The sequence below is a fragment of the Anser cygnoides genome, chromosome 9, assembly GCF_040182565.1.
Source record: "Anser cygnoides isolate HZ-2024a breed goose chromosome 9, Taihu_goose_T2T_genome, whole genome shotgun sequence".
NCBI classification, from domain to species: domain Eukaryota; kingdom Metazoa; phylum Chordata; class Aves; order Anseriformes; family Anatidae; genus Anser; species Anser cygnoides.
The window spans coordinates 10,325,449-10,346,923 of NC_089881.1; the positions used below are offsets into that span (position 1 = coordinate 10,325,449).

The 21,475-nt window shown below is 37.1% G+C and overlaps 1 protein-coding gene across 8 annotated transcripts in view; it reads left to right on the forward strand.

The window, feature by feature from the left end:
* Nucleotides 1-21,475, forward strand: part of ARMC8 (armadillo repeat containing 8) — a 62,971-nt gene that overhangs the window by 23,424 nt on the left and 18,072 nt on the right. For 3 of the 8 annotated variants that reach the window (XM_067002122.1, XM_067002120.1, XM_067002116.1), the window contains 8 exons: nucleotides 5,958-6,100; nucleotides 6,202-6,299; nucleotides 8,198-8,290; nucleotides 12,233-12,292; nucleotides 13,498-13,578; nucleotides 17,244-17,334; nucleotides 17,425-17,515; nucleotides 21,076-21,136. In XM_067002122.1, coding sequence (XP_066858223.1) covers nucleotides 5,958-6,100; nucleotides 6,202-6,299; nucleotides 8,198-8,290; nucleotides 12,233-12,292; nucleotides 13,498-13,578; nucleotides 17,244-17,334; nucleotides 17,425-17,515; nucleotides 21,076-21,136 — 718 coding nt within the window. The remainder of the gene's footprint in view (nucleotides 1-5,957; nucleotides 6,101-6,201; nucleotides 6,300-8,197; nucleotides 8,291-12,232; nucleotides 12,293-13,497; nucleotides 13,579-17,243; nucleotides 17,335-17,424; nucleotides 17,516-21,075; nucleotides 21,137-21,475) is intronic. The other 5 variants (XM_067002118.1, XM_067002119.1, XM_067002121.1 and 2 more) reach the window with 5 other exon arrangements.

Genomic DNA, 21,475 nt, shown 5'->3' on the forward strand with positions numbered 1-21,475 from the left:
ATGGGGTTTGATGAAGTGCTGAAAACGTTCTATCTGTTACTAACAGCTGAATTTCACCATCTCTTTGGCAGGTATTTTAAGAACTTTGGAGATTTTTGTGACAACTTGTAAGTGGAATGGAATGTCAGAGAGTAGAAATTTCCATTATTTTTAGCTAGCTGTGTGAGGTCTGTGTCAGAGCAGACTGATGAGGTCTAAATCACACAAGTGTCTTTTGGTGAGCAACTCTGATGCAATGCCCCCATATCAGTTATCTTCAAAAGGAAGGAAAATACGAACTGCTTATCTCCCTTGCTAAGCTGCTGTAGTTATCGTTTGTTCAGCAGCTACATTCTTTAAAAGTTTTCTCCTTAATGCCTAGAATATTGCATGATTTTCCTAGATGAATCCCTGTCAGTTGTTCGAAATAAATCGTGCCTCCAGCTGACCTTATTTGCAGTTCCTAGGTGTAGCTGTTCATGACGTTCATTGACGTATCTCTCTGGCTGGATTTACTGTCCTATCTCATTTAGTTACAATTGCCTGGGTACCTTTACTGACAGCTGAGAAAGAGGCTTTAATGTATTGCTCTTAAAAGTGCAGGGATGGAAGAAATTGTGTTCTGTATAAACTTTAGATTAGGGAAACCTTCTAGAAACTTGAAAAAGTCCAAATACTGTGTTCTAAATTACCTAGCAGAAGCCTTGGATTAACATTCATGAAGATGTTGCAACATCTTCCCATTAGGCTTAATTTCATTTTCTGTCCCATCGAGATGAGTTTTACTGGGGGATCGCTGGCTGAAGAGTGAGTCAACAAGAATGTTAGCACCTTTTTGCATCTCCCATGCTCTCAGTATCTCCTGAAGCTCTCAGGCTCTACAAAAATGAATCATGGTGATTCTAGCAGAGCCTTTTTCCAGTATTTTCCTCCACGTTCAGTGGGAGTCAAATGGCTGGCTACTTCTGTTTCTGAGCCTTACACCAACACCTGTAGCTGGAGATAAGACAAGTACCCCAGTACTTTGTTTTTCTAAATCTCCAAAATCTGAATTGTAACATTCTTTTTCTCCCTACATATACATGCTATTTTTCTACCTTTTTATCCTTTTAATCTTAATACACAGGAGGAATGGATTACAAATCTGTGTCCTTGCTGAATTCGTCTGTGCCAGACCCTGGAAACAGCAAACCAGTCAAGGGTTGTGTTCCTGTCACAATAAAAGGATGCAGTCTTTGTCTGTAATGTTTAGCGGTAGTTTACTAATGCATAGTTTCATCTTTACCAATTATATGGGTTCTCCTCATCTGAATTCTTTAATAATTCTACAGTTTGTCATTTACCTTGTTGATTTTCGGTATTACTTGGTGTCAGTTCTCTCTTTAAAAGAAAATAACAGAAAGTGTTATAATATGGATGTCTAGTTCTGTGGAAACCCTAAATTGAAACCCAGGCATATTTTAAAAATATAGGAAAGGATATTATTAATATTTCAAAAACTTATTGTATGTAAAAATCTGAATTTAAATTTTCATCTCACTAATTATAAAGCTGAGTTAAGTACTTCTATTTTAAACGCAGAGACCATAGATTATAGTCAGCATGTTTCATTTTCACACATCTGCTCCAAGTGCGGAGTGTTAATGGGAAAGAAAACAGCAATTATGTTCTTTGTAAGAGAACAGCCTTCAGAATTAAGCCCGCTTTTGGATTTTGTAAAACTTCCTTTAAGAAAAAATAGAAGTGAATGTTTTAGGGTCTGACTGGTCATTTTTGTGTACAAGGAACAGATTGATAATCAATAATTATTAATTAATAATTAATAATCCAAGAAAGTTATTGGTGTGATATGTACAGAGATGCATCTCAGCATTTTTTTCAGGACATTATTACTGAAAATGGAAGGAAATACTTTTGCATTTCTAAATTGAGGTCTAGGTTATTGAAAGCTTTTTTCATACACACACTCACACACACACACACACACACACCCCTCTCTCTCAGGAAAAAAAAGTGTCAGATACTGATGTTATCCAATTAGCAGGTGGCTGCGTATTTACCAATGGTTACATCAGAGAAGTCTCCCTGTATTCACCCAGACAACTCAGTGTCTTGTTGAGTGGCTGCTTATGTTAGAAAATAATCAATGAAAAGACTGGCTTCTTTACTGTCTTAAATATCTTATTTAAGATTAGGGTTGTTTTTTTTTTTTCACCTGTAACAAAAGTGTTTCAGATGATTTCAAACAAACTCAACATGTCTCCAAGTTTTAATAGTGGTTTGTAGTAGTGGGTAAGCTTTCCTCCACAGGGGAAGGGGAGGGATGCTGTTGGCAATTGGCTTTGCCCCAGCATTCTGACAAATATTTCCCTTATTTCCTATTTCAGTCTATAAAAAACAACCCACCTTACAGCATGCTGCAGGCACGTTTGTCCTGGGGTATGGTTGTGGATTTAGGGAGGATGGAGCCTTTAGTCCCATTTTGGAAGTTGTTTCGTTTGCTTGATGGCACCATTTCTGTTCTATACATGCTGAATTAAACTGAGTCAGTTTTGTGCTCCTGCATCATAAATGCATCGTACTGCAGCATGGGCTGTATGTGAGCCTGGCTACGTCTTACACCTCCAGTCCGTGAGAGTTCTGACGTTTCTGCATTTGAAGGAGCAGGTTGAGAGAGTATAGTGACAGCAGTAGGAATTAATTTTAGCAAAACTTAAGGTATTTCTTACGTACTAAATCATTTAAAATAATTATAAAATACATATAAAAAATAAACTACTTATACCTAAAGCTGAATGTTAACAGGCTTTTCATTTTACTCTCTACTCCCTGTGCTGAGATGGAAGATTATGCATTATGTCCTTGCTAATTTCTGTTCCTGGCTGGTCTGGGTTGGTTGTTGTAAGTGTATTTTCTAAATGCCCCGACTATTTGAAGTCAAATCTTTCAGCTTGCTGTTTAAATAATAACGGGAAAAAAAATTGCCAAACTTGTCATGAAGTGCTACACATCATACAAGATGTGTAATTGTTTCTTAGCAGTGTAGTTACTAGTAGAATATTTTGAAAACTGCACTGCAACATGTTTGCTAAGTGTGTGTGTGTGTGTATAAGCCAGAAACCGTCAAATAAAGTCAAGTCTTGGGTGTTAAAACAGCTGTACAGGTTACTGCAAAGAACTTACTCATCTTCTGATCTGCTCGTGGCAACTCCTGTCAATTTTTTTTTCTGTAAGAGATTTGGAGTTTTTCTTTGCAATTTGAGAATATCAATTCGAACAGTAGATGGGATTGCGCTGTCCATATAGTACCATAGTGTCCAAAAAGACATCTCTTCAAGGATCAGTTTTAGCCAGCATCACTCAGTGCATTTGGATTTTACCAAAGAAGCTTCTGTTTCCTGGCAATTCTTCCCTGACCTAGAAGGCTTAGATCAAAAGCAGCTGTCTATAGAGAAGTAATAGTAACACAAGGTTATTCTGTCATATTAGGATTGGGAGTGAGATGCTTTTATTCTTTTGATAATTTTGCATAACCTTAATTATGTATTTTACTTCTTTTCTGGTCTTTCAGAAACAGCACTAATCTTTATATTGAACATTGCACAGCTGATACTTCAAAGACAGCGCCAGAATTTTTAGTTTTAGAAACATGTAATGTAATTGGCTAAAGTATATTTTTTGTTCTTTTTCTAGAAGCCGATCACATAGGCACAGTTGGAGTTTGCCCAAGTGTTATGTGAGGTGTGCTGTGTAACAACGGATAATCTGAGCCTTTTTTTTTTTTACATGCTTTGTTCCATTGATGTTAAAGAGGTGCCCAGAGTGAAGTGAAAACCTTATGGCAGATCAGCTACACCGAGCCACTTGGGGCCAAAGTGCTCCAGGAAAGGTGACTGTTAGCTGTTCCCTGTAAGAAATGAGAAGGTTTATATATATATATATGAAGGGATAATATGCATGCAATGCAAACTTGATATAAAGTAGGAATAGAGATTTATACAAGAAATTCAGATCAGTTTCTAAACATCAAGAGTAAATGATCTTTCAGATAAAACAGTGGGGACATGGAATCTTTATTCCTTTTACATCTGTTCCATGTGTGGAAGGAGCAGATTAAAAAACCAGAAGTGATTCTGAAATGTATGCTATGCTGAATTTACACCAGTCTGATTCTTTGAATCTGAAAGAATTTGAAAGGAGGAAAGGTATTTGAGTTGATTACATCACACATGCTAACTGAAGTATGGAATTACTGTTTTTGCAATTTGTATTCATGTTTTAGAGCTTTTTTCCACTGTTAGATTAGCTACATCTGAAAAAGGGTGCAGTGGTGCTTTGGGTGACACTAGAATAACCTTATCTTCCTTGTTAGTATTTAACCTGCATTTAGGGCAGAGCAGATTACTTTTGGATTGCACACCTGCTAATTTTTCATTCAAAAAAATTATTAGCAAAACTGGATGATTGTTTTGCAGTTCTCCAGGACCTTGTTAGGTGATCTGCTTCCTGGGATAGTTTGAGACAATGCATATCCTGCTTCTAGGTATTGAAGAGACCTTTGATCTCAGTTCTATTCCTCTAACATGATGTAGTTTTGTCTGTTGGCCTCTTATTTTAGGTTTTGAACTTAAGGGATTCTAAGAAGCAGTTCTGCCTTGTGTAGGAGGGAAGCATGTGGAGTGGGTGTTTTAAGATACCCTTCTGTGTACCTGTTTGTGTGGGGCCAATGGCACTTCCCTAATCGGCCCTTTCCAGTCCTGTGTTCCTAAATTGCATTTAGCTACTGTATTTCTGGTTATTTTTTCACTTGCCTTTGATTTAGGCAATCAGCTCTGAGAGGATTTTGTTCAGGGGTCTGTTCATCTGAGTAGCTAATTCTTTCCCCTTCAGCAATGGGATGGATGTTGACTGGTGCCTTTGTGCTCTGGGAGAAGGCTTTGGTGTATTGCCTGGTTTTAGAAGAGACCCTTTCAAACTAGACAGAGCAGTTCCTTACTACACTGAGACTATTCCTATCTTCGCACAATAAATCTAGAAAAGTGACTGTGTATCTTGCATACATAGAAGATTGTATGTTAATGTCCAAGTCATCTTACCTGTTACAGTTCTGCTGAGACTTGTAATGAGGGAACCCTTAGTTAAATGGATCTTATAAACGATGCCGATCTTAAAGTGATTATCTTTTGTGCTGGTACAAGGTAGGAATCTGGTTATTCTCTGGGCTCTTTGTGAGACTCAGATTTATACTGAAAGTGTTTGGTGACCTCTGCTGTGTTTCGGGTGCTACCAATGTAATCTAAAATATGTAAGATCTCCTAGGTATCTTGACACTGTATAAATTATCCATAGCGATTGAAACCCAAAGATGCACATCTAGCAAGATGTTTTTTTTAGCACTGAAGTGATCATGTTTACCTACTACTCAGCTACTGTTCTGCATATAAGACTTCTGTGGGCTTGCTTTATGTTCATATAGGCTAATGTCTCAGTGTTCAAACTCCCAGCACCAATGTCGATGCTCGATGATGGAATTATTTTGCAACTGTGATCCAGAAGAAGTTGCTGCCGAAGATAACACGTATCACAACAGCAATAATCATTTCTCTAGGTGTTAGGGGTGATGTGTGAGGTTCCCTTTCCCACTGACGCCAAACTACAGACTCATTTCCTTTAATTCAAATTTGGGATCTTCCTGGTAACCTAAAAGACATCATCCTGGATCTCAGTACAGTGGCATTATATTTTTAGAAAAAGCAGTGTGGTATCTCTCTAGCATAACAGCAAGTAAAACCTTTGTAGGAACATACAGTGTAAAAATACTCTTACGACAAAAATGTTCAGCATACTCTTTTGTTTGGATTTCATGCTTGTGTCAAGGACCTTAACTTCTTTACATAGCAGGATTCAGATTACTTTTTTACTTGACTGACAAGTACTCTTCTATTTGAATTTTCTTCTAAAAGTAGTTCTGTTTCTAGGTTGCTGTATTTGCTTCAGCAAGAAACCTCCAGCACAGAACTGAGAACAGAATGTGCAGTGGTCCTGGGAAGCCTTGCAATGGGTACAGAGAATAATGTCAAATCCCTACTAGACTGCCATATTATTCCAGCCTTATTGCAAGGTACTTTTCACTCACTGTAATCTGTGTAAGTAAATGTTTCTAAAGTACTTAAATAAGCCAAGAAAATGAAACTGAACATTAGTTTTTGCTTATATGTATAGGATTACTGTCGCCAGATTTGAAGTTTATTGAAGCTTGCCTACGATGTCTCCGTACCATTTTCATTAGTCCTGTAACTCCAGAGGATCTACTATACACTGTAAGTTGTAAGCAGATTATTCTGTCCTTTTAATTATAATGCTATTCTAGTGTGTTAAAGCTTACAGAGTTGGGAGCTTCCTAAAATTAACAGATAAAGACAAGAATCTGTTTTAATGGGTCAAATGTGCTACACCACAGAGGAATCCTGGGCATGTCGTCAGTTGGTTTTGCTTTAACTTAAGGAAGGAGACGCATAAAAGTTTCAGAGACCTGTTAAGACTTGTGAAAATTTTAATGTGTTTTTCTTGTGAGCAAGGCTGGCTCATTAGCTGCTTTTGGTTTCTTGTAGAAATTTGCTGTTCTAGTTGTCATATGCCCAAAACCCAGTACCTGTTTGGTTTATCCACCACTGCAGGCTTACTTTATGAGGGAGAATCAAGAAGACACTTCATGATGGTTATGACCACCAGCACTAATAAAATATACTTGAGGGTTTAATACCCAGTGTTGTCCCACAACCAAACCAACTCCTTGCAAGCCCTTGGACGCCGCAGTTGAGAATCAATCAGGGTGTTTGTTTATATGCTGTGTGTAAAGGCAGAAGATCAGGTGGAGCTGCTCTAAACCAGACTCTAATAATACTGCTTAGAATAGTTTGTCCTTTGCTTCTCCTATGCACATAAGCATGCAATGAGCATGGATGTACAGCTGGTGTATCTGGAAGAACTCCAGTTCCTAGTAAGTAACTTTTCCTATAAGACGTTGAAAAGGCAAATAAGTCTGTACCATGTCAATCCCTTTCAGTGATTAAGAAACAAACAATTGAAACAGAAGTTACTTTTGTTCTCTATGTGTTTCTTGGGTCTGTCTATCTGTTTTCTGTTGAGATGAACAAGTCTGGATTGTTGGCAGCAAAATTTTCTAAAGTAAGTCTGCTAAATTCACAATATTTAAACATATAAATCTTAAAAATACAAATAAATATTGAAAAGCTTTGTTTAATCTCAAATGTAGATACAAATAGAATAGGAGAGACTGAATGCATGTTTATTTTGCTCATGTAAAAAGTATTACTAGAAACTTCCCAAATAATTGAGAAATAAAATTTCAGAAATCACTGTGCGTCTCTGAAGCTATTGTCATTATAACTATTGGGCTACTGTTATTTTCGTTATCATAAAAGTAGCTAATGAGCATGAAGATTTTGCTCTACTTGTAATCCACTTCTCCCCTGGTAAGAGAGTTGCAATTTATTAGTCATTCTCCTGCAGGTAAAACAGAGTCTGATTTACTTCTGTACAGTCAACTTATACTGTAAGTTCTCTGGACAGGAAGAATCCTTGAGTTCTTTCATCTCTTCTGTTTGGCACCTTTCATCTCATGGCAGTAATTTAGTTTTTCACCTTTCCAAACTAAAATGGTCAGTGTTCCTGTTAATGTTATCCCCTCCGACTGACAGATACTGGTAAAAGTAACTGATGGCTTTAAAATGTTGTCATTTTGTACCTTGCCATAAGGCTCAAGAAGTAACTGGATGTGTTTTCAGAAGGGAAGTTCCGTGTGCAATGATTTTCTTTTGCTGTGATTTACTTGGAGTTCTTTTTTGGTTTTGTTTTCCCATGAAGTGAAGGTCCTGGACACAAAACCAAGAGCTTTTATACCTGGCACTGACTCCTGTGTCATTCCCCTATCCTCCCTGCCGCGAGGGTGCCTCTTAGAACTGTCACTTGTGTCTTAGGTATCTCCTGTACTACTTTAACGATCTTGTCTTGTGTCTTGACCTGATGGAATTGAGAACTCCAGTGTTGCATTCTGAAACAATTTATATCAGGAAATGAAGAATGTGGAATTAGGAAATGTGTAGAATATGGAATTAGTACTCCTTTAAGTAACAAACTGTTAACAAACAATGCTGAAATGGTCTTAATACTTCTTTCTTTTCTGGCTTGTTTCCAGGATGCTACAGTTATCTCCCACCTCATGGCACTGCTCAGTAGGTCTCGATATACACAGGAATACATATGTCAGATCTTCTCACATTGCTGCAAAGTAAGAAAGAGAATACATATTCTCTTAGACTTCTTGTGTTTCTGGCATATAAGAAACTGTATGAGATGATAATGCCTTTTGTGGCAGGAACATAAGGACAGTAATGACTGAACTGCCATTGCTCTGGGTTTGTTGTCACGTTTACTGGGGTTGGTAGATGTTTCTCTACAGTAAAACAAAACATGCAAATAAGTAATTTTTGGGGTGTGTGTGTGTGTATATATATATATGGCTACTAAACAAAATCAACAGTCTAGGCAAATATCAGTTCTCACTATTATCGGTATAAATGTAGAAAGACTTCATTTTTTTCCTCTGGAAGTTTCAAAAAAGTGTGAGCATCTCTTTGCAGAGGGCTTGCATCTGCTTTCAAACCATCTGTTTTAAACCCAGAGAATGGTTTCTAAGAGGTGGTGTAAGCTGAGAGGAGGAACCATACTCTTCTCAGTTGAGCTGTACCAGTTTCAGGTTTATCCAGATACGTGTTCATTCCTGTTATATAATGCAATTCTCCTAATCTGGGAAAACTTCTAATTTAAAAACAGCAACAACCCCACCCCAAAGAGAGTTTTGTTCTCAGGCTGTCTTGTAGTCTTGAGACATTCTGATTTTTTTGCACTATAGCCCCAGTTTTCCCACACCACTATTTTATTATATTATTGTTGTTTCTTTTGGTAGTTACTATATCTGCAGGTTATGCAGTAACAGTTTCAATTCAGTGCCGAAAATCAGAATTGTATAGCATCTTTCCCATTTAGAAACAGTTTATAACTAAAATATTATAGATTGTAGTTATCTGCTAGACTGAAAAAATGAAAGTATTCCAAAATATATGAATTTATCAATATTTACCTCCAAAAGTCTATATTACTGCTTAAATATGAGTCTTCAGAAACTGTGAATTGTTTCTTTGTTTTGGATGTATGTTTATCCAATTTCATTTCTTCTGTTAAATGAAACTGAGGACTGAAGACTGTAAGAGTGATTTAAAAATGGAACTCAGCTGCTCTTATTTATAGAATTGTTAAAGCAAGCATAGTAAGATAAAATCCTGCACTGGACTGTAGAAGTTCAAATCTGTAGTTAATGTTGGGAAAGGAATTTGGTATTTTAAGAAGAAAAATGCACCAGTGGCTCTCCTTTCTGCCTGTTAATTTTTTTTATATATTTTTTTAATTTGGAAAGTCTTAGTGCTAAAAACATTATTGTAAAGAATAAAAAATCTAATAGGATTTGAATGAAAACATCTGCTTCTCCTGGAGCTGCTTTTAAGTTGAAAATTAGAGCAGCTGGAACATCCAAGTGGTGTATCCTTCAGTCTTCTTATTGGGGGGGAATACTAATTTGAGTAGGAATTAGTAGTTCATCCCGCTTCCCCTTATCTGGGGACGAAGAGAGGTGCTGTACGGGCGTGGAGCAGGCAGCGGGAGAACTGCAATGTGAGCTGTTTTGTCTGATTGTTCCTAGTTACTGTCAGGTCAAGACACAAGTAAGTCATGCCTGTCTAATGACAAACACGGGCACCTCGTGTTTAAATGGCCCTTGAACATCTCTGTAATAGGCTGAGTAACTTGAACTGTTGAAAAGCTGGGCCTTGTTGGCACACAAGAAAAATAACGCAGGACTGATTACATACGGAGGTACAGAACACTTGTCCAGTCAGGGTTAGGTCGGTGGCAATACAAACCCTGCTGGCTGTGTGAAAACTGCTGCGTAACTTCAGGTAGCTAACCCAATTTGAAAACAGTTACAGTCATCCTTTTCCAAATGAGTTGCTTCCTCTTAGCTCCACTGACTCCTGCTGAGTTACATCTCAGATATATGGTTAACAAAACGTAAGCCCAGTCACACTGTAAGAGAATAAGAAATGTCGTATGAACCCGCTATACTGTTTTCCAACACCTACTCCACTCCCAAAGCCTCTCTCAAACAAAACTTGCAGCGAATGTTTTCAGCAATCCCCAAGTTTTTGGAAAGAAAAGGTTGATACTGTGAACAGACAGAAACATGAATGCACAGGAAAAGCAGAGTAACGGCTATGAATAGTAGGACATATAATTGCATTTACAGAATAAATATTTAGCTATGTAGCAAAGAAAAACATTTGTGGTTGAGTAAACAGATCATTAGAAATGTTAAATTGATCAAGAACTCATTTCTCTCTTGTTCTGGCAAATGCATGTCTTGAATGTAGCTGTAAACTGTCTCCTTTCTTATTTTGATTAATTCTTGGATTTCAGATCTGGTAACTAAGACAAAACATCAATTCTGTATTCTCAGACTTAATAAAATGCATCTAGTAGAGTGAAGCAGGGGACTTTCTGCTTTGTGTGATAAGTACATTCTTATCACTAAAAAATACTAAATACTTCTGAAAGTTTCGGTATTTAGAACATTTTTAATTAGGACTCCCCCTAAAAAGTCATGACTGAGAGAACCCTTATATTTTTTCCCTGAAGAAATGTTACTATGTAATAAGTATTGATGTTTTATTTTTTTTTCTGTTCATGTTAATCGATGTATGCATTAAACAACTGGTGACATATCTCAACTTCTCCCCCCCTTGTTTCTGCATACTCTTCTCTGCTTAAATCTTGTGCTCCGTTTTCTCTCTTCCTGGCCAGAGTCTTGTTTGGTCGGGTTTCTCAGGTTCCTTGTTTCGTGCCTGCTCGGATTTCACTGGAAAAGCTCAGACCTGTTCTCCTTAGCTAGGGAATCCTTAATTCAGGTTCCTAGAGTATTGCTGTTGTTTTCTGCTTGTACTTCATGCTTTTACTGCTTGTCACTGCATTTTTAGAGTTAAAATTGAGTGGTGGAAAATGCTGACTCTGGAAAAGAGCCATTCTAAGCAAAGGAAAGTGTTGGTTTACAGGGGAGTGGATGCAGTTTTTAGCATACATAGTTAGGACTCTATCAACATACAAGCAAAACCAAGTGAACTGAAATCAGGTTGATGTGCAAGGCTTGTTAAAATGCAAGTCAAAACGTACTTTCTAAGATTCTCTATTACAGTTGATTCGTTTCCAGAGAAAGTGACGTGAGTAGGTAAGCTTTACTATTTTAATGGTCAAGTTGGAAAGATAAGGTATGCGTTTGGAAACAAATGGTTGAATGAATGATTTGAAAAGATAGTGCTGGAAATTATATCTGAACGTGGTGACAACTCTGCATAAGTAATACATTCACCGCCAGCTGAAAATTAAAATCTCGTGTCTGGGAAAGATCCAGGATAAAGCCTGTAATCAGGGCAGCTTCCTCGTAAGCCCATTCTGAGAATGTTTTCTTATGTGATCCTAGGCCTGGTGCTGAATCCCTGAACCACGGTACATTTACACTTAGGTATCTGCTTTTAAAATTTCGTTATGGAATGAATTGTTACACTGTTCTATCCTACTGCTTTCTTGAAAAATCTGCATTTTATGATGGAAAATTATACAAGAAATGTGATTTCTCTCTCGAATATTACATCTCTTGATTATATTTGGAGAAAAAGATCCCTGAAATAGAACTGGCTCCTGGAACTCTGTTAGGATGCCCAGAGAGAAACAGAGTGAAAAGGCCTTTATTATACTGCTGTCGGAGATACTTGGAACTAGAAAAGAATGATGCATTGTGATAGCAAGATTTCACGTGTATGTTTGAAGCTGTCTCTGTTTATGAGTTGGTACTCAACCTGACTGTGCATTGAGCAAGCAGGATTGGTGCGTGCAAACACAGTGTGCACAGATTGGATATATTCAAGTACAGCAAGTTATGCAGCTATGAATACACCCAAGTGTTACCTCTGTACTTGCACCCGTCCTGTTTGCACAGAGTTTACCTCTTCATCTCTTTGAAAAATCAGTAATACCCATGAATTACTAGAACAATCTTGGTCAATATGATTTTTTTAAAGTTTAAGTTCATTCATATTTTTCACATATCTTAATATCTGTTCTTCAGCTTCAACACTGGCATAGCTGCGGCTTTAAATCATTGCCTCAGCCACTTCTGTGTGCCAATGTAAGTTGTTTTCCTACTTCAACCATGCTATTTTAATTGCATTTTTTTGGTAGAAAGCTCTTGGTGGCAGTAGCAGCTGAAGCATCTCTTAAAGCACCAGATATGTTGCATCTAAAAGTAACTTTCATACTTTTTTTTCCTTAGAGGTAAGGGAGGTTCCAAAAATGTTCCTTTGAACATAAAAGGAATCTGATTTCAGCTGTATCTCAGATGTGAAAATAAAGCGTCACTTATGCATACTGGGGTGTGTAGATATGCCCATGAACTCAGCTGGGTTTGAATATAAAATTAAGGAGTGAAGATGCTTTCTTCACTTGCAGATTAGTTGAGAAAATGTATCAAGGTACGATTGATGCTGTGACATTACAAAAGCTGAATTTAAATTGCGCATGGCCGATGTTTAATGCAAAAATGACTGGAGTCATGAATCTACTTCTAAAGAAGTGTTTGTAAGTCACAGACCAAATCTCCCAAGAGACGCTGAGAGCTGTGGGCCCCACTGGTGTTTTGTGGTTTGTTTCTGACCTCATTGAGCCTTGTCATGCTACAGAATTTCTGAGACCTTTCTACTGCAGAATTCAGTACTTGTGTTTAATTCCAAATGCTTTTTAAATCTAGGAAAAATATTGATCTATCAGCCATTGTTGACTTAAGTCTTGAAGCCAATAAATGGGTGATGGCTGTCTAGATTTACGCCTAAATATGTTTGAAATTAAAATAATCTGTAGGAGGAAAATGTGAATCTGTTCTCAACACACTGTCACATTCTGTCTGGAAACAGTTTTAGAACTAATTCCATTTCTTCTGAAGTTAGAATTGTTGAAAACGTTTAATATTACACACAAAAAAAGTTAGTGACTAGAGATATTTCAAATGATTTGTGGAGAAAATCGGGAGCTTTTCATTGTTTCCAATATGAGGAATAGAAACATAAGTAGTCTATCCATGTTTCTTTATTTATGAAAAATAATAGTTTCCTATTGAAGTGAAAAGTGAAAATGATTACCAGAAAAGGACAAATGGTATAAATTGGAGATGGACTTCTTTATTTAAGAAATAAAAAGTTGGTATGCCAACTGATTTCAAAGTACATGCTAGTAAATCTACCTTTAAATACTTTAAAAAAAAAAACGGAGCTAGTGGAAACCTTATACATGTTTTTTAAAAATATATACATAATTGCATTTTTATGTTTTCCTTTGTAGGGTCCAGATCACCAGACAATCTTGTTTAACCATGGAGCAGTTCAGAATATTGCACATCTGTTAGTCTCCACCTCCTACAAAGTAAGACATTAAAATTATTCAAAGTTTTGTGTATGCTTATGAAAGGGATGCCAGTGATGTTGATTTAAAAAAAAAAAAGTATACATGTATGAACTAAAACTGTAAATATGTGTAATGTTCATTTCTAGAATAAAAATTGTTTTTACCTGCCATATGGATTTCTATCAAAATGAGACCTATTATTTTGGAATGCTCTGTTAAGTTAGGGTATCGTTAATTAAAACAGAGCTGGCATTTGTTGATCTGACAGAGAGCAGTCACTTGGCAAACCAATAAAAATGGTCTAATATGCTGAATGTTAAATGATTTAAAAAAAAAAAAAATCAGAAGAAAAGCAAAGGTGAGCTGTCCTGAACAGAAGTTATCCTTGAGAAAACATGAACATGGAATGTGTGAAGGCCACCAGCTACCAGTGTTTTCTGCTCACACGTCTCAGCTCCATTCTCTGTTATGTTTTTGGGAAGTCCATCCTTGGGTATCTGAAAGTACCACTGCTGGGAAGAAGCATCATAGTGTACACATATTGTGGTGGCAAGGAGGGTCAGCTAGCTGTTTTCAGTCTGAGGCCAAAATTTCAAATCATAAGCATAGCTGTAAGAGTCTGCCGTAAATTACTTAATAAAATGTTTGAGTGTGTGAAGTGCTTTCCAAAGCTTTTCAGTGTAACTTAGTGTTTTGTTTGTTTGTTTGGAGAGCTAGCAGATATCTGGTATGCAGATAATCTTGAAATCTGTCAGAAGTCAATCCTGTGATCTGTAAGCAGTCAAATTGTTATGGACTTTCTTATGAAGTTATCAGTTTATTCCCCCCTCCCCAAATGTATGAATATCACCATTCTAAAAATCAGAAACACATGAAAGTACCCATATTTATCCCGAGTTATTTTTATTGCAATATCTAATACAAAATATCTAATGTTTTTGTGCCATTTTTATTTTGTTGAAAAAAGGCTGTTCACTGCTTGATGAAGACTAGAGAATATAATCGTTCTTGTCTTATTTCGGTCTGCAACCTAATACAGAACATTCTCAATAACTAAAGTATCTTTCAGCAGGAAAGCAAGGCTTCAAATAAGAATTTCATGTAAAGGGAAACTTGGTGTTTTGTTCCAGGGCCTAATTATCTTATGTGGTGGTTTTTGTTTTTGTTGGATTTTGTTTCTTTTTATAAATCCAGTTGGAAGTATGCTGTCTTTAATGTTTTGTTAGTGAGACTGACAGATTTCTGTTTTCTGTCTTTCTGTATTAAGAAGTTTTCACCGTGATTAGGGAACATTTTGTTCGTTCTTCTATCAGCTGATTTTTTTCAGCCTGTGTTGTAAGGTGAATTTTCCAAGCCATGCATCTGTTTGAACCTTCCTTAATTTTTTTTCAATCAACTTTTTTAAAATAAAGAAATAGGAGCTTGGTAAAATTTTCAAGTCGCTTTTTCACCAACAAGATACATGTAGCGTTGCATTAAAATACATATTTAGTCCTACCTGACTGGAAGACATAGGACTGTTTATTCCTTTGCTAGTTTGGTCAAACTTCTAAATTCTAGGTGTACATACTGAACCACTTTTTGTTGCTTTCAATACACTTCCCTCTGTTAATACTCCCAAGGTTACCAGCCTTATTGTTATCTCAGCTGCTTTCTTAGTATTCTCCATTAAATAGAAATTCTTGGCCTTCTCGTGTAATTGATGCATTTTTGTGGAACACAAGCTATTTCATTCTCATACTTATCTACCCAGTTTCTTAATATATAGCCAAATAAATAAGAACATGACAGGCAACAACAGCATTTAAGAAGCTTGCACATTTTTAATACTTGGAGTAGAGGCCAGTAAGGTGTATCAAGTGATTTAGTTGATAGGACCATACCAATAACCGTCAGAAACCCCCCAGAATGGGGTTTCGGTTCCCATGAAAAGAGTTTGTGTAGGTCTGCCAGGAGAATTGCCTATTATTTTTCTTTGGTGTTGGGATTTTCCCTTCTGCAGTTGATGACGTGAGCATCTTTCCCATTTGTTATATCATTCCGAGTGTGCATCTTCACCAGTGAGATGTCCGACACAAAGGGACTACAGCTCTTACAGTGCAATACAGAAAATCTTTTCAAGAGCATATTTGCATGTTTTTCCACATCCTTGCATTGTGTTTCTCATGTAACTACCGAACTAATTGCCGTTAAGTAGACAGTACTAGAAAAGAGAGTAGTCATTGTAGTAATTTTTAAATCTTTTATTAACAGAGCAATATCACATAAAATAATTAACTTCCAGGTAGACTTCAGTGGTTCTGATTAGAACATCTATAATGCCTTCTCCCACCTCCCAGCCCCCCTGCCCTGCTGTTTCTTCTGGCTTGAATACAGCACTTCAGCTGTGGGTTTGACTCTTTTCAGTGCTTTTTGATATACAAGCTCTGTTTCCTGCTGCTTTGAAGCATGCACTATATTCATTAGATCATCTGAGAAGAAATGTTGTCAAACGAGGCTTTTGTTCTGAAACCAGATATCCATCTCTGCTATCCATTTTTCCTTATTAAGGCTTCACTGCTACTGATGAGATCTTACAGTGGCTGTAATGAGATATTATAAAATAAGTGCACAGAAGTTTTATTCTCTGGGCTGTTGTTGTCTACCTTTGGATTTCCATGTTTCTAGGACTTTTTTTTGATGAGGGTAGGATGGGCCTAAACCGAACTTGCAGTAATTGCAAATGCTTTCTTTAGTGACAGGGTTTTTTAGGTCAAAATTTTGTTCCATTTGCTTTGTTGTCATGCTAAGCATGTGGTAACAGGAACGTGGAAAGACATGGACACAGCTTACCTATGTGGAACTGTAGACGGTGAAGTCAAAGACTAATATCTGAACTAAATTAAATTTTTTATTTGGGAAGATGATAATGAATGGTCTTCGCTGTGTCAGAAAAGAGGTTTTAAGGGCTTCATAGCCTTGCTTGACTAGGTAACCATGAAGGTTTGATGGTTAGATGGTTTTGGAGTTTAGGTTGCACAGAGAGGTTGTGGGGTCTCTCTCCTTGGAAATAGCCATCTGGACATTGTCCTGGGCAACCAGCTCTAGGTGGCCCTGCTCCATCAGTAAGTTGAACCAGATGACATCCAGAGGTCCCTTCCAAGTTGCATATCGTTTGTGTACAGGTGATAACTGAAGTTGCGTAATAGCAGCACAACTTACGGTATATATTTGCTTTAAGATTAGTTTAGAATCAGTTCTACTGGATGGTTCTCTTTAGACGTTTTTATTAAAATCACCTTTAAAGACTTATGAAATATACATCCCAGTGGCACGTGGTTTAGATTCTCTTGGGTACTTATGAGTCCTCAAAAGACTTTAGTATTGTTCTGATACCTCCATTCTTTTGTTGTTGTTTGCATGTTTTTGAGTAACCACAAATGAAACTACTGTTTCTGAATGGCTGATTCCCACCTGCCAGTCCTGTCTTGCCTCTTTTTCATGAATAGTTCACAACATCCAATCTAGAAAGGATAATTCCAGCAGGGAGATCACAGTAGTCAAGCTGTGAGTTAGATGTTTCCATCTGCCTTCTATCCATTGTCAAACAATCTTATTGATAAGACAGAGTTATTTCTGTAAGCCTGTACAACAGTATGGTCCAATTTTACTGTTAAGTTAGCGTTTACATTTATGTTTCATAGTATGTTTTTACACAGGTTCGAATGCAAGCCTTGAAATGCTTCTCAGTTCTAGCCTTTGAAAACCCACAGGTATCAATGACTCTTGTAAATGGTAAGTATAATGCAATGATTGCTTGTTTGACACTTGTTTTATTGACTGGTTGAATGAGAGTTGCTTTGAGTTCTCTTTCATCTCTTGCAGTGTCAGTTGATGGAGAATTGTTACCGCAGATTTTTGTGAAGATGTTACAAAGGGACAAGCCTATTGAAATGCAGCTCACATCAGCCAAATGGTAATTTTCATCAGGAATTAAAATGAAATAGTGTGCAGTTTAATACTTTTTAACTGTTGCTTTTTTCCTTCTTGCAAAGTTATATATGTGAACTAAAACATTAGGTAGGAATGATCACAGATGATATTTACATTACCTAACCCCTTGAAGAAGTTGTTCTCACCTAGTAAACTCACAGCATAAGTTTCACTTTTTGTTGTATGTAAAGAAGAAAAAAAACAACAACAAAAACATTGGTGGGCAGCAGTTTTACCAGGAATGTGTATTCATACATGGATTTGCTTTCATGCATGGGTTTGCATGGAATTTGCTTATGTTAAGTTTTACTTTAAATAGGCTATGGTCAATTGTGTGTCCTTACAGAGTATAATACAGATTATAATACTTCCCAGGTGTTTTAATTAAAATAATTATTTTTTAAGCTTCATGTGTTCATACAGCAGAATTAAAGTTATTAATTTTATAGTTCAAATCAAACTTTCCCTTTTGGTGTAGGCAGGTTCCTGTGTGAGTAACAGTAGGGTTGCTCACTTCATAAGCTGAGAATTGACTCTGCTTAAGACCCTCACCTGTCTGTTTTGTTGATGATGATGGAATAAATGACTCAGTTGATTAAAGAGAGAAAATTACCTGTCATTATAAAGTACTAAAATCAATTGTAAGTCAAGAGTTTGGCTACTGATATACTGTTTGATTTGATCTCTTCTAATTCTCTACATTTACAACTTCCATTTTGGATTTTCATGGCTTATTTTTGAACTGGGTCAATGAGTTCTCTGATTCAATTCACCAAACAATTTCACTGACACTTGTGTTAGTGCAAAGGTTTTAGTTTCAGGGTGAGGAATAAGTGGGGTAGGTAGGATGGTCTTTTTTTGTTCATGTTGCCATGCTATGATGACTTAACGCATTCGTGAAAGCTTATAAAGTGAAAGTTATAAAGAAGTGGGGAGGGTAGCGTTGTTTTAGGGGGGTAATCCCCCTCTTTTTGGGAGGTTGGGCTGGAGACCTCCCACACTGCCTTCCAACCACAGTTGATCTGTGCAATCTGGTTTTTCTGGTTTTGTTAAAGTAGTGAAGAAGGCAAGGTAATTCACCTGTCTTGTAGAAGTCTGTCACAATTGATTTCTTTGTTTCTTTGACCATTCAGAGAAGACACAAAGAATTAGGATTAAAATTTTAGTTTTAAGTATGAGAAATATATATATTTTTTAAACTTAGCTCAAGATATGTGGCTGTTGATTAATTACAAAGGCAGACTGGAGTTAAAAATGTGTTCTGGGTTTGGATTGTCTCCTCGTGGGATGAATGCTCTCAGGTGTGCTGGTGTTCTTTACTGACCTGCTTCAGACTAGAAGGAGCTGGGTGGAGGATCTCATCTGTTGCTGTTGCTTTGCAGTACTTTGACTCAGATAGATTTTTGAAGGCATAGAAGAAAAGGGCACAGTGAAAAGCACAATAGGGAATTGCAAGAAAAAGGAAAACAATCCAACATCTTGTCTTTCAGACTAGGTTTCTAATTAGTCCCTGGGCAGTCATCTTTCTTAGTAGGGCATTCAAGGCCTCAGTTTCTTAATAGTCTGAGGCCTTACAGAGACCTACTGGTTTTTCTTCTGTAAGTCCACTCCTGCTTGATTCCCTCCGAGTCAGTATCTCCTCTTTCCTTTCTGTTCTTCTAGGTAGAGTAGTAGGTGAAATTGTCACAGGTCCTCTTTTTTCTGCTTCTAAATTAGACTTCACTTCTGCCATGCCAGTTTTGGTCAACTAATGCAGAGCTCCACTCTGGTTTATTAGTAGAGTCCTTGGAGTGCAGAATTAGAGTTCTTTTTGTGAATTTATGAAGCCTTTTGTTAAATTTCTGTTTGAATCCAGACTGGTGTACGAGGATGCCTTAAGAAGGTTCCTTTGCTTTTCAACAATTGAAATAGACCTGGAAGACCTGAGTTAAGACCTTGATTGAAATGGAGTAAGGATCTTTCATTTGAGCAGCAGTGTTGGCACAGAGGGAGCAATAGTAAGCCTCTTGGAGGAGTGATTTGCACCTAAAAGTGGAGCAGCAACCTTTTCTACTAAAATTACTGGAATTGCTTCCATCTAAGCAAAGCCCATCTTACCTGAAGTAAAAGTACTTTGACCTACTTCATGTCTGAAGCTGAGCCACTTTGTCCAACATAGGATCTAGCTAGAGTAAATGGCAACTGTCAGACTCATGTTTTCTCCTGATTGTCCAGGCATGAAAATGAGTATTTTCTCCTGTTAGTTGCAAGGGTCAGACAGTGAAGTTTATAAAATAACCTCTGTGCTAACAATCATTATTTTTTCACTTCAATCATTATTTTTTCACTTCTGAGAAATAATAAAAAAAAAATATTTTTGATTATGGGATTTTAGTTATGTCTGCCATTGATAGGTGTTTAGAACAGGTTTAGTGATACTATCTTCTTAGAGGTGAAATAAATCTATTTGGGCACGTGTGAAGAACTTAGGCATGCAGTGAAACATGGTATGATTAAGGTATGTTAGCATGTTACTGCTCCTTAGCTGAGCAGTTATGATTGATCCTATGTGCACTTTTAACCTGCTCAGCTGAGAGTTGAAATGTCAATTTTAAGTCACTTTTACTAAATTGCAATTATTTTTTTTTGACCTCACAATTGCAACATGCTAATACTTAGTCAGTTGCAATGGCTTAGTTCAAAAGCTAGAACAAAAACTACTTGACTGTTCTTGCACTGAATGCAGAACAGGTACCCTCCGGCTTTATTCTGTTTCCTTGTTTCCGAGCAGGTAAAAGTGATAAACCATATAAACCACTTGTATTGGTCAGTGAACTGCTCGGCTTTCTGGTATTTTGTATTGCAGAGACAGGTAGATTAACAAAGCAATGTATACATCTGCCACCATGTCTCAACACTGGAGTTTGAGACCTTGGACTTGCCATTGCCACTGCTGAACTTTACCACTAATGTTGTCTAATTAAGACCAAGTGCAGCTTTGATTCAGTGTCAGAGACTTAATAGGGTTCTTCATCAGCAAGGATGTGCTTATTCTAACAGTGTATTAAGATGTGCCTGTGGATAAGCATCAGAACTGTACCACATCTCCTAAGCTAATGCAAGGCATGTATGTTTTTTGACCAAGCTGTCAGACTGTCAACCCTATATTGACTCTTCCCTTACTGTTTCAAGTGCTTGCCCATGCTGTGGGGGCACAGGACAGCTCTGTGGATATTGCTGCTTTATCTTAGTGAAGGTTGTTAATCTTGTTTTGTTGGTGTAAGAGGTTTGTGCATCAGTCAGACTTGATGGTTAGACCTTTTGTTTGACCGGTGTGGTGTACGTAGTGGTCAGTGCTCCGGCAGGATGTTCTGTACTATAAATCTACTTAAAAGTCTGCCTGTAGTAATTTGCTCATGTTCCCAAGTCTAGTAAGCACAAATGTGTTGAAATCAACAGTAGAACAGAGGGGAGTACATTTCATTAGTGTAGCTGATTGTTCTGCAACATCTCAAGTGCATAAAAAACAAAGATAGGTGAATGTGTTTTATTATGTTCTTACAGCCTTACTTCCATGTGCAGAGCTGGAGCAATACGGACGGATGATTCCTGCATCGTTCTTAAGGTGAGCTGATTAAACAGTTCTCTGTTTAAAACAGTTTTCTCATGTGAGTCTGTTTTTATTTGTCTAGTATAAAAAGTAACAGTATGTTGTACTGAAGATCTCAAAACACCAAGTTTCCCTGATTTTTATTAAAAGAAAATTTTTTATTAAAATAATAATCAGTTACCTAATTCCCCATTTGTGCCTTTAAGCTGTTGTAGTAACATGGCTCTTTTAAGAATTTTTAAATAAATAGTCATACCAAAGGGTCCATATCCAGGAATAATTATCCCAAAGTTGATTATCCCACAGCAATTTGAGGTTTGTAATCATTTAAATGACTGTTCTCAAGTAAAATGG